This window comes from Physeter macrocephalus, chromosome 5 (assembly GCF_002837175.3).
Source record: "Physeter macrocephalus isolate SW-GA chromosome 5, ASM283717v5, whole genome shotgun sequence".
NCBI classification, from domain to species: Eukaryota; Metazoa; Chordata; class Mammalia; order Artiodactyla; family Physeteridae; genus Physeter; species Physeter macrocephalus.
Window position 1 is genome coordinate 21,643,971 of NC_041218.1, and position 12,507 is coordinate 21,656,477.

General features: G+C 34.5%; 1 protein-coding gene across 2 annotated transcripts in view; it reads right to left on the reverse strand.

The window, feature by feature from the left end:
- Window positions 1-12,507, reverse strand: part of MKLN1 (muskelin 1) — a 179,545-nt gene that overhangs the window by 18,437 nt on the left and 148,601 nt on the right. For both annotated transcript variants that reach the window (XM_024131798.3, XM_028489738.2), the window contains exons 13-15: window positions 6,630-6,777; window positions 5,330-5,444; window positions 3,534-3,673 (exon numbers count right to left, since the gene is read on the reverse strand). In XM_024131798.3, the coding sequence (XP_023987566.1) occupies window positions 3,534-3,673; window positions 5,330-5,444; window positions 6,630-6,777 (403 nt within the window). The remainder of the gene's footprint in view (window positions 1-3,533; window positions 3,674-5,329; window positions 5,445-6,629; window positions 6,778-12,507) is intronic.

A 12,507-nucleotide genomic window follows, 5' to 3' on the forward strand; every position in this document is an offset into this window, starting at 1 on the left:
GGGGCAAAGACTGGCCAAACATTACAGTTTTCTTGTACCAGATAGTACCCTGATTGTCAGCCAGCCTTACAATCCTCAGATGAGAGTCTTAGGTCCATGTTTCTCTACCATCTTGTCCACAATGAATTCGACCAGAGTTTTGGCACCTGAGCCAAAAGCAATCGTCTTGAGCTTGATGAGCAATTTATAAAGTGGCCTGGCAGAATTCTTTCCAATAGGGATACTCTCTCTAGGGAACTCTCTGTAAGAAGATACTCTCTTAGAGAATCTGAATGTGAGATACACAAGGACACAAAAAACATACAAAACACAGAAGGCAATAAGCAGAAGATATGAGATGACAGATTCCTTCTCTTCCTATCCTTCTCTCCCTTCCTTCCTACTACCTAGCTACCTAGCCACCTACTGAAGCCATAAGGGAAAGCAGAGTCAGGAAGTGGAACAGGAAAAGCAGACAGAAAGCAGCAGAAAGAGAGAGGCTCAGTTACAAGGAAAGCTACTTCAGTAACTCCTAGCTATCAGAATTGTCTCAGTATCCTAAACAATTCTCCACCAGGCCTCACTGTTCAAGTGCTGAGGAAGCACCTTAATTCTCTGGATATTCTCATAATAAATTCTTTTTCAGTGAGATATCCTAAGTATGTCTTTATCCTTGTAACCTGATAACTTAACCAACATACACCTAGTATGTACTAGTAAATAAATCCAGCAAATGGATCCATTTTCCTGGAAAGTGTGTTCTCTCTTTTCTTTTTTAAGCTTTTTTGTTAGCCCACAAAAACTTATTACTGGACTTGTGTCTGCAGTCTAGAATTATATTTCAGCCAACAATTCTGCCCTCTACCTAAAGGAACAAGGAACTAATCGTATTAAAATTTTTTTCTTTTGCCCCTTTCCAACCCCAAATCATCAATATATTTGGAAACTTGAATGCTATAGGAAAAAACAGTGGCACTTTATTTTCTGTATTATGTGGCACCATTAAGAACAAAGACACTTTCTTGGCATTCAATATACTTCTCTCCCTCCAAATTTATATTTTAACTAAAATTTATACTTTAAAATTTATATTTTAAGTAAATAGTAGCAAATTTCAAAAGTCGATTATTTGCCCAATCACACAAACTTGCTGCCTTTCAACTTCAGTCACTTTATTTCATGAATCATTCTCACACTCACAAGATTTGCTACAGTCTTTCATAATGTAATTAAAAATTTAAATAATTTGTTACTGATTACTATTTTCCTTATCCACTTTCATTCTTCACTTTGTGCCTTTACTAGCACAAGTCACTAATGATGTTTTGTACTTGAAACTTAAAATATGCCGTAATATATATTTCAGATTCCCATAAATTGTCATTTCACCTGTCCACTGATAGATTTTTAAAGGAGAAAATTGACTGCCAAATATCAAAAATAATAATACTTCTTAGGATGGGTTGGTTGTGGGAAAATGAATAATTCTACTTACTTCCAGAAGGAATGAAAATTAACTTTCTGGAGGGCAATGTATAATTCATCAATTCTATCGTTATCCTACAGAAATTTTGGATAGGGGTGCATATGGAAGTATATAATAACATTAACTAGTGTTATTTATAATTGCAAATAAGTTGGAAATAATCTAAATATTCAACAAAAGGAGACTAGTTAAGTAAATTACACAGAGTAGAACACTATGTAGCCATTATAATTATGATGTGTATTTTTATTTTTTAACATGGTAATAAGATGTTTATAATACATCACTCATTAAAAGACATCAGATTCAAAGCAAGATGATCCTTATTTTTTAAACAAACAAAAATTCTATTTGTGCACATACAATTCAAGGGATACACACCAAAATACTATTTCTGAATGGTGGGATGAGGGATGATTCAATTCTTTGTGGTGGGGAGAGAGGACTTTTTTTTTTCTTTATTAACCATGGATTACTTTTCTAATTAAAAGCCAGAGGAAAGTGTTTATAAGTAATAAATAATAAGTAATTATAATAAGTAATTATAAGTAATTCTTTACATACAGCACTAGACAACCTTCTTTAATCTCTAGTGGGTGTTTGGTCAGGAAATTTTTTTTAAAAGCTCAACTCAACATTCTAACTATAGTTGTTGTATCTAAAGTGGGGAAAAAAAAACCCATTATGATTTCCCCAAATTTGTCTTATTGTCTTATTTGTCTTAACCGTTTAAAACAAAGTTTAGAGTTTTTTTAAACTTTTAAAAACAAACTTTAACATTAAGTACCAAGGAATAATATTTTAGCAACATAAACATTAGCTGAAGGTACCTCAAGCTTAAATCTTGTTAATAAGACAAAATTTATCTCTTGCCATCCAGCCAACATGACAATTCAGACCTTTTCTCCTACAGATTCTATAGGAAATACTCTTAATTTTTCATAGTAATAACAAAGTAACAGAAGCAACTAGCTTTTGTTATCAATTTATCTCTCAAGCACAACTTGTGAAAGCAGAGAGAGAAATAATAAGCAAACATGATATGATAAAGAAACACAAATCTAACTTACACCTACAGAGATTTTATTTATATTCTATATAAAATATAAAACGTAATTATATACTAAACATATAAACACACATGTGTGCATGTCTGTGTATATACAGATGTGTATGGGGTGGTGGTGGTGGTGAAGTGGTAACTCTGGAGTCAGAATACGCAGCATCAAATCCCGGCTCTGTCACTTACGGCTGTACGACCTTAGGTCAGTTATACAACCCACTTAAAAATGCTTCCATTTCTTCTTTTATAAGAGTAATAATAACAGTACATACTCCACTGTCTTATTGTGAGAATAATATGCAGAATCTAGCACACAAAAATGCTCATAAATGGTACCTATTATCATCATTAAAAGCTAAACTTCTCTCCCTCCAAATTGTGAATTTTTATTACAATCTAACACTACCAGTAACCAAAGGGATAGATGTATTTTTCTACATTTTTCAGCTTATCACCTGCTAAGGCTCAAAAGCAAACATGACCGAGGAGATATATGAAAATGTTTGATTACTTGATTTTGCAATTAAATGGCAAAAGTAATGATGTAAAGCTATAATCATATTTGAAGTTGTATTCTGAAACATCAAAATATAAAGAGATTATTTACGCAACTATATCATCACATTCACTGTTAAGAGAGTTATCAGTAGGTCAGTCACATGCCAATAATCTAGAACTGATATAATCTGTAGTGGTTAGGCCTTGAGTTACTCAGAGGTAGGTTCATCACATTCATAGAAACTTTTTCCATTAACAGCTGCAAAATATCCTTGCTCTATCTTTAATAATTTTTAGCATCAAGATCTATCTTCACTTTGTACCGTCCTTTGAAAGAAGAAAGCAAAAATAAGGAGAACAGGGCATTTACAAAAGTCATGATCTTCACAGTATTTACAGTGTCATGTCACTAAATTTCCAAAGACAAAGCCACATCTCCAAAGCTTAGGTAATACCAACAATAGCTGATAATGCTAAATAAAAGTTTTCAGTGATTTATTTTTATACCTGTGTTTTCTTATGAGATACTTGCAATGCCTCAGTAAGTAATCTTTTGAAGGCCTACACAATTTCAGTGACCAGAAGTCATCTAATCTCATCTTGGGGGAGCAAGATTTTCCTGGATTCCCACCAAATAAATAATGAACCTGTAATAAATACAACAAACCAGATTTTTAAAAAATGCATGCATACTCAAGAAACTACAAAAGTCAAAGTAAAATTTCTTCATTTTGGTAGTAGTGTGTAACAAGTAACTTCTTTAGCTTTACTAAAGACTAAAACATTATTACATGTCTACTAAAGGCTGCTTCTGCTTTTTCTCAAGTTTCCATTTTACTTTAAAGTACTGTGACTACTTCCTTAAACTACATTTTCTATTAAAATAAGTTGTATCACCACAGTTACACTGAACAAAAGCAAAAGCAATGACAGTAAGAAGCTATTCCAAGATACTGAGTTTGCTTAGGGCAACAAATAATAGGGATTATCAAGTTAATCAAGTGTTGATCATAATAAAAAATGATATCTTTTAAAAAAGTGACACACAAGTTGAAGAAGGTCAACAGTAACTAGAAAGTTTGGCATCTTACTTTTTTTTTTTTTTTTTTTTTTTGCGGTACGCAGGCCTCTCACTGTTGTGGCCTCTCCCGTTGCGGAGCACAGGCTCCGGACGCGCAGGCTCAGCAGCCATGGCTCACGGGCCTAGCCGCTCTGCGGCATGTGGGATCTTCCCAGACCGGGGCACGAACCCGCGTCCCCTGCATTGGCAGGCGAACTCTCAACCACTGCGCTGCCAGGGAAGCCCAGCATCTTACTTTTGCTTTAGCCTTAATGCTGAATATTTTTAAATGGCATATATGATTTGTGAAATAACTTTTAAAATATTTTTCTATTATTCAATTAATATCAAATAAGAAATTGTTCACTATTATAATTACAGCTTTAGTAATATTCTGTACTCAAAGTGTTAAAGCAGTTTTTGAAATTTTGAAAACGTTTATAACCAGTAGTGTTATACAACAGAGATATTATTTATTTCTGTCCTATAGATGGAAATTCACTTATCCTTTAATTTGGGAAACTCAGAGAAAGGGCTTTTATTTACTCCCATGGTATCTTTTACCTAAAGTTCTCAAATGATAGAGGATTTAGTTCTCAAATGATAGAGGATTTAAATCATCATCTATGGCCTAAACAGAAAGAATACTGGTTCTGTCAGTAATTAACTATGTAATCTGAGCCCAATCATTAAACAACATGTAAAATTTAAGGGAGAAATAGCTAAAGAAACCACTCTGAACACTTAGGGACACTAAAACTTCAGAATTCAGGACTGTTTTCATAGGCTGATGGAACAGATTATGTCAATCATAGACAGGAAAAATAAAGATAAAAAGACTTCTTACACAATGGGAAAATCTACAATCAGGAAGTTATATATACCTTTTCATATCATGGAAAAAGGTATACAAGTGCTGAAAACTGTACATCTTCTACTTGAATATTCATATTGTATTGACAGAAACAATAGGCCATGCTATGTATCAGATCTATGCAGCTAAGAAGCAGCAACCACTGACCATTTTCATAAGAAGAAAAGTGTCAGGAACTGTGGACTATGCAAAAATGTTTATTCTCTTAAGGAATTCTAGGAACAAGTGATATCAAATGTCTGCTACGTATTCTAGTAAATGTCAGTCATTTTTATTCAAATCTACTTAAAAATAATCAGAAGCATATATTTTGAGATTCTTTCCAATTGTACATCACAGAAAGTTTACAGGTCAATGTAGTTAGTATACCTTGTGTAACTCATCATATACAAGCTGATGGGCAAATCTTGGACAGGGTTCTTCCTCCTGAAGACTTTTACTTGGATTATCCTTTGCAGCTTGATCATTCTTATAGACGCAAGACCTGAAAGACATTGCTTTTTTTTTTTTTTTTTTTTTTTGTGGTACGCGGGCCTCTCACTGTTGTGGCCTCTCCCGTTGCGGAACACAGGCTCCGGACGCGCAGGCTCAGCGGCCATGGCTCACGGGCCCAGCCTCTCCACGGCATGTGGGATCTTCCCAGACCAGGGCACGAACCCGCGTCCCCCACATCGGCAGGTGGACTCTCAACCACTGCGCCACCGGGGAAGCCCGACATTGCTTTTAAGGCATTCTATCTTAGAAAATTAGCAGCACACATAATGTTAATACAATTGTAGCAAGCAAATTAATGCAATTTCTAATTACCAACAAAAAAATTATAAACTTGTTCACATCAAATCTTAAAGTTCTGGTCACCCTCATAAAATAATCTGAATTTGTTAGAACTGAGTTCTGAAGTTCTTTAATGTCCATCAAAAATCTCACTTAAGAACAACCTACTTCATGTTATGAAACAGGATCAACATATATGAAGGTTTAAACCAACGGCTGAAAGAGATGATAACACATTTATCTATTCACAATAAAAAAGCTCACAACAGACTTCTTTCATTCTTACTGTAAATAAATGTCTTATTTAGAAAATAATAAATTCCTTAGCTGCTGAGCACCACCCTCTATTACTGAATGGAGGAAGTTTTCTGAAGTTCCTGTTTTGGAGAATATTCACTTATGTAGTAATCACAGAACATTAGAGCTGGATCCTCTAGATCAGTGTTTTTCAAAGCAAAATGTGCAGCGTTCTGTGAGATGCTCTGTGACAAAGGGTCCTAGTTTGAAAATGCTAAATAATAATGCTCCCCCCACCTTGCTCTAGTCAAACTACTTCATTTTATAAAAACTAAGAAAAGACCTGGGAACATTAAAAATACATTGTTCTCAAGTTCACACATCTACTTGGTAGCAAAAGCTAGACTAAAATACAATTCTCTTGACTCTCAGACCAAGATACATCTACTAATTGAAATAATTCAGCGGTAAAATCCATTTGCTGAACATCGTGGTATACAGAGGCACCAGTACTGACTTTTCCACTCCCCAATATTGATATTAAAATGTATGACATCACAAATTGACATAAGCCTTCCATCTCTCTCTTCTTTTGAATAAACCAACAACCTCAAATAAATGTTACACTGTGACTGCAGCACAGACAAGAGCTACTTACCAACTATTCCTTACAATGTCATAAATCCAGAATGAATTTCTGACATTCTCTTCCCTCTTTTCCTTGTCTTTGCTGAGTCCAGATAAGACATGTATTTCATTCAGTTCTGGATCAATGGTTGCTCTCTGTGTGAATCCTGTCATTGGAACTATAAATTGAAAGAGAAAATAAGATGACAGTATTAACATTAGTTAACAGATTAGTACTACTCTATAAAAGATTACTACATCCTTACCCTGCTCTACTTGTGTCCACAGTACTTACCTTCTAACAGACTACATAACTTTTATTTTAAACAATAATCAATTGTTTATTGCCTTCTCCCCACTCGAACATAAGCTCTATAAGGGCAAAGGTTGTTTGGTTCACTGTTTTGTTTCCAGTGCCTAAAACAATTGCCTGGCATATAATAGTTACCCAACTATTTGCTGAAATAAATGAATGCTAACTACCAGAATGGAGTTAGAAGGAGGGAAGAGATAGAAAGAGGTATGCAATGTAATCATTTTTATTGAGGAAAAGGGCAATGCTTTATTTAACTGATTTATTATCTGGGTCAGCTCTAATTTAATAGCAGAGACAAAATATTCAAATCTCGACAGAGAAAAACAAAAATTTGATACACAGGTTTGTTCAATAAGGTCAAAGTCATCTAAAATAGCTGTTCAAGACCTACAATGAAATGACATAATTTCCAAGAAAAATAAAATAAAATAAAATATTTGGGGCTAAAATATGCCACTTTGTTTTCCTGAGTGGCTCAAATTCCCCAGAGCTAATTTTCTAAGAAAATATTTTATTTCCTGAGAAATCTATTAAATGAGTGATGGTCATTCGGCATTATCCAGTAATTTGTAAAACACTGATACAGCAAATGCAAATTTTCTCACTATTATTACTTGGAAATATTAGTTGAAATATAATTTTATGATTCACCACATACTTGCCACAGATCTAAAAACAATGCCACTGTTTCAACACTACATTTCTTTTATACACGAACAATTATCATATGCTGAAAAAGCTAAACAAACATCAGATTGAAGTAAAACATTTCAATCAATCCAGAATACTATGGGAGGAGAGGCTAACCACATTGATATTTATTCATCTTTAACTACTTTAGCCGGGCCACATGATGCAATATGTATTTTTTCCTAGTTTAATTCATGGGTCCTTTCACATTTATATTCAATATATTTGTTTGGAACATTTTAGAGACTATCCAAATGCATCCCACAGTAAATATATTAAAAAATTATACACACATATATAACACAAAACATAATTTGTATGCATCCATACACAAAAACATTTATCTTTATACACACACATCAACCTAATCTTAACAATAACCTCAACCCTCATAATACATAGTCTTTAGTGGTTATGTAAAGCCTGGTATTTTCTAATTAAGCCTTGGTAAACTTTCAAAAGTGCCCAGGTTCTGACCTCTGTTCCTCAGATAACCTTGGAAGAAAGATACAACAGTAAAGAAATGAAATCATTTTCATTAGTGGTAGAAGTGGAGGACATAACTGCCTAAATTTATTGCACTTAAATTTCTTCATCCCATGTAGAATTCTATAACATGGGTTGACAAACTATGGATTGATCTGACCTGCCCAGGGTCAAATCAGGCCTCAGTCGTTCATTTACATTTTGTCTGTGGCTGATTTCACCCCACAATAGCAAGGCTGAGTAGTTGCAACAGCAATAATTACATCTGGCTCTTCGTAGAAAAAATTTGCTAACCCCTATTCTATAATCTTTTAAAATGCAAATATCAGAGATGTATGACTTATTATAAATGAATGCAACAAACTGCTTACCTAAAATAAGGACTCTCTTAAATACCTTAAATAAGGAAATGGAAATTCTGAGTGGAATAGAAATCAGTGCAGAGGGAAAGAGATTTTGAATTCTGTAAAACGGGGCTGGGTCACCGAGAAGAGAATAAAGGAGTACTGGGCTAGGGGAGGCATGTAAGAATGTTACATGCTTTCTCTTCCATACTGTCACATTTTACCTAGAAGCAGCTTTGTAGCAGAAGAGAAAAATGACAAGTGTTGTTTCTCAAAAATGAAAGCAGTGGGCAGGTTTACAATACTCAGGGAGGTAAGACTACCATGTTTATAACATCTGTACTATAAGAATTATAAAAAATTACTTTGATTATAAAGGAGATTAGAAAGTATACACTTCCCATTTCTTTGATCTTTCATACACAATATGCCTTTTACTCTGCGTAATGTTGACTTTTGCCTCAAAGTTATACATTTAAATCTTTTATTGGCTTTTCAAACAGCTTTACAGAATATCATTCACATACCATATAATTCACCTATTTAAAGCATACGGCTTTTTTTTTTTTTTTTTTAGTATATCCACTATAAAACCATCATCACACTCTAATTTTAGAATATTTTCATTACTCCAAAAAGAAACCCTGTACCCATTAGCAGTCATTCCCCATCCCCTTTCACATCTCCCCACAGGGTCACTGCATCATTTGACATGTCTATCAACAATCAGTGTGCAGCACAGACAGGCAAAGTGAGAGGCTCGTGAGATACAAAGATCAATTAGGAGGCTGTTAACAGTGCAATGGTGTGGACTGGATGAAGGCAGTAAGGAAATATTAATAAAGAAGCACGGGGCTTCCCTGGTGGCGCAGTGGTTGCGCGTCCGCCTGCCGATGCAGGGGAACCGGGTTCGCACCCCGGTCTGGGAGGATCCCACATGCCGCGGAGCGGCTGGGCCCGTGAGCCATGGCCACTGAGCCTGCGCCTCCGGAGCCTGTGCTCCGCAACGGGAGAGGCCGCAGCAGAGGGAGGCCCGCATACCACAAAAAAAATAAATAAATAAAAAATAAAGAAGCACTATTTCCATCAGCAAAAAAAGGGAGGAGATGTTATGTCAAAAGTACAAAAATCTCTGGACTGGCTTACCAGAGACCAAGCTTGGAGCAGAAACTTGTGAAAAATAAGAGTAAAAATGTTTCACTGAAACTTTTTCGAGGTATCCAAATATTTTACTCTAAGAATATTCAAATGTAAAATCTCTCAAGGACAGAATTTCTATTACTCCTTAAGTTTACATACCCTTACAAATATAATTTTTATTGCATACTAATGACAAGGAAAAATGTTTATATATATGTGTGTACGTGAATCGAAGAAACATAAAAGAACATACACCAAAAGATAAATAATAGTTATTGGAGAGGGGGAAGTTAGGACATTTTAACTTTCTATTATAGAATATGAAAAGCTTCAATATATATTGCTTTTATAGTTACAAGAAAAGAGGAAAAATCTAAACCAAAATACAGAAAAAAAAATACATCTGGGTATAAATACTGGGGACTATTAGTAATAAGTGAAAAATTCTCACACATCCTCCCAAATTTCTCATGAACAAAATTTTACATTAATATTTGGAATGCTGTTATTTAGATGGAAAGGGAATTCATAAAATTGTCAAAAGACAGTTTTACTGGCACTAAAAACACCAATGTTTTAAAATCATTTAGTTGCAAAACTAAAACTAGGTATTAAAAAGTATTTTTTATTTTTTTCTCTAAAATATAAAAATGAAAACTTACATCTGAAGAGTTCCTAAAGATCGGGGGTTAATTCAAACTTACACTGAATGTATCCATGTTAATGGCCTTTTGCGTAAATTTTACAAATTGTACTTAAGTTTAATTCCTATTTCCACTCCATTCCACACACAGTAACAATTCAAAAAACATTTCAATAAAAAAACCAATAAAAATAATTTTTTCCTCTGATTTGAAAAGATACATGCACCCCAATGTTCATAGCAGCACTACTTACAATAGTGAAGACATGGAAGGAACCTAAATGTCCATCAACAGACGGAAGGATAAAGAGGACATGGTGTGTGTGTGTGTGTGTATATAAAATGGAATACTACTCAGCCATAAAAAAGAATGAAATAATGTCATTTGCAGCAACATGGATGGACCTAGAGATTACCACTAAGTGAAGTGAGAAAGAGGAAGACAAACATCATACATCATCGCTTATACGTGGAATCTAAAATATGATACAAATGAACTTATTTACAGAACAGAAACGGACTCACAGACATAGAAAACAAACTTATGGTTACCAAAGGAGAAGGTGGGTGTGGATAAATTAGGCACTTGGGATTTGCAGATACAAACTACTATATACAAAATAAACAACAAGGTCCTACTGTATGGCACAGGAAACTATATTCAGTATCTTATAATATCTATAATGGAAAAGAATATAATGGAATCACTTTGCTGTACCAGAAACTAACACAACACTGTAAATCAACAGTACTTCAACAAAAAAATAATAAAGTTTTTCATATCTACCTTCAAAAGCAGTCTGGATTTCTCCAAGAAACTATTAAAAATGTCCATTTTCTGTAATACTCTAAATCTAATTTGTTATCTCCTTTGTAAACAGAAGGAAACCCCCCCATTTTTCATTTTAAATGAAGATTTTATGCACTTGTATTAAAGAAAATTAAAATGTAAAAAATTACATGTACACATCCATCAAAGAATTACGGTCTAGCCCTAGTAGGCGTTTCAGACTTGAATTTTTACTACCGACAGAAGCTGCTTATGAAATCTAGAGGTTGGGGCTTTTGGTTTTAGACAGAAAACTAAACTTTAACTACATTATCCCTCTTTCCCATCATCCCACTTGAATTGGCAGAAACAATATTCTAGCAAAAAGAAAAACAAAAAAACAGGTCTAGAGTAGAAGAAAGTATGTCAAGAAAATATCAATAGATAAGAAATTTTGAGGAATCCTGAGAAATAGCAGTTGGGGTTATACTGACAGGAAATCACAGCCAAGGAAAAGAGAGCCCAACTCACCAGAGATAAAAGATGGAAAATTTCAGAATAAGCCATCAAATACAAAAAGCAGGAGTAGACCTTGAGAAGCACTCCTGCAGGAGAGCTTCTAATAAGGACACAGGGGTCTATTCTCAGTTTATGCATCCTATAAAAAAGCCTGCATGTACCATGCATTTATACAAAACCCTCAGTCAGTGTCTGATTTAAGGGAGAAGGCTACTGGGAAAAAGAGAAATACAATGCACAGGAAACCACTGTCAACTACCTTTCTTAACTGATACAGTCCTTTATTCATAAATTTTAATGTTTAGACAGGAATCACGTGACAATATGAGAAAAAAATCAGCAATGTAAGGAGAGGGACCTAGATGAACAAACAGAACAACAGGAAAAGATAAATCACAGAAAAGAACAGAACTCAGAAGAAAAAACGCAAACTCATTATCCTTGTAGACAGTGAAGAGAACATTACATGTGTAAAACAAAAATAAGATTCCTTAAAAAGCAGAGTATGAAAAGATATTAAAAAGTAAAACTATGACAAAAAATGAAATAACAGAATGAAAATAAAATGTGCATAGTTAAAAACAAAGTCAGTCATCTCAAGATAAAACTGATAAATTACCAGAATATATAGCATAAAGATATAGAAATTATGATAGAAATGTTAAGAGATAAAGAGGATAAAGCCATTGAAGTAAAAACTTTGCCTGAAAAGAGCACCAGAAGGAGAAATGAAATAATGTAGAAGAAGGAAATAAAGAAAATTTCCCTGAATGGAAGAAAAAAAGTGGGTGTCCTGTTTGAAAGAGCCTGGGGCACTAAGCACGTTTTATAAAAAAAAAAAAAAAAAAAAAAAAAAAAAAAGGGGGGCTTCCCTGGTGGTGCAGTGGTTGAGAATCTGCCTGCTAATGCAGGGGACACGGGTTCCAGCCCTGGTCTGGGAAGATCCCACATGCCGCGGAGCAACTAGGCCCGTGAGCCACAACTACTGAGCCTGCGCGTCTG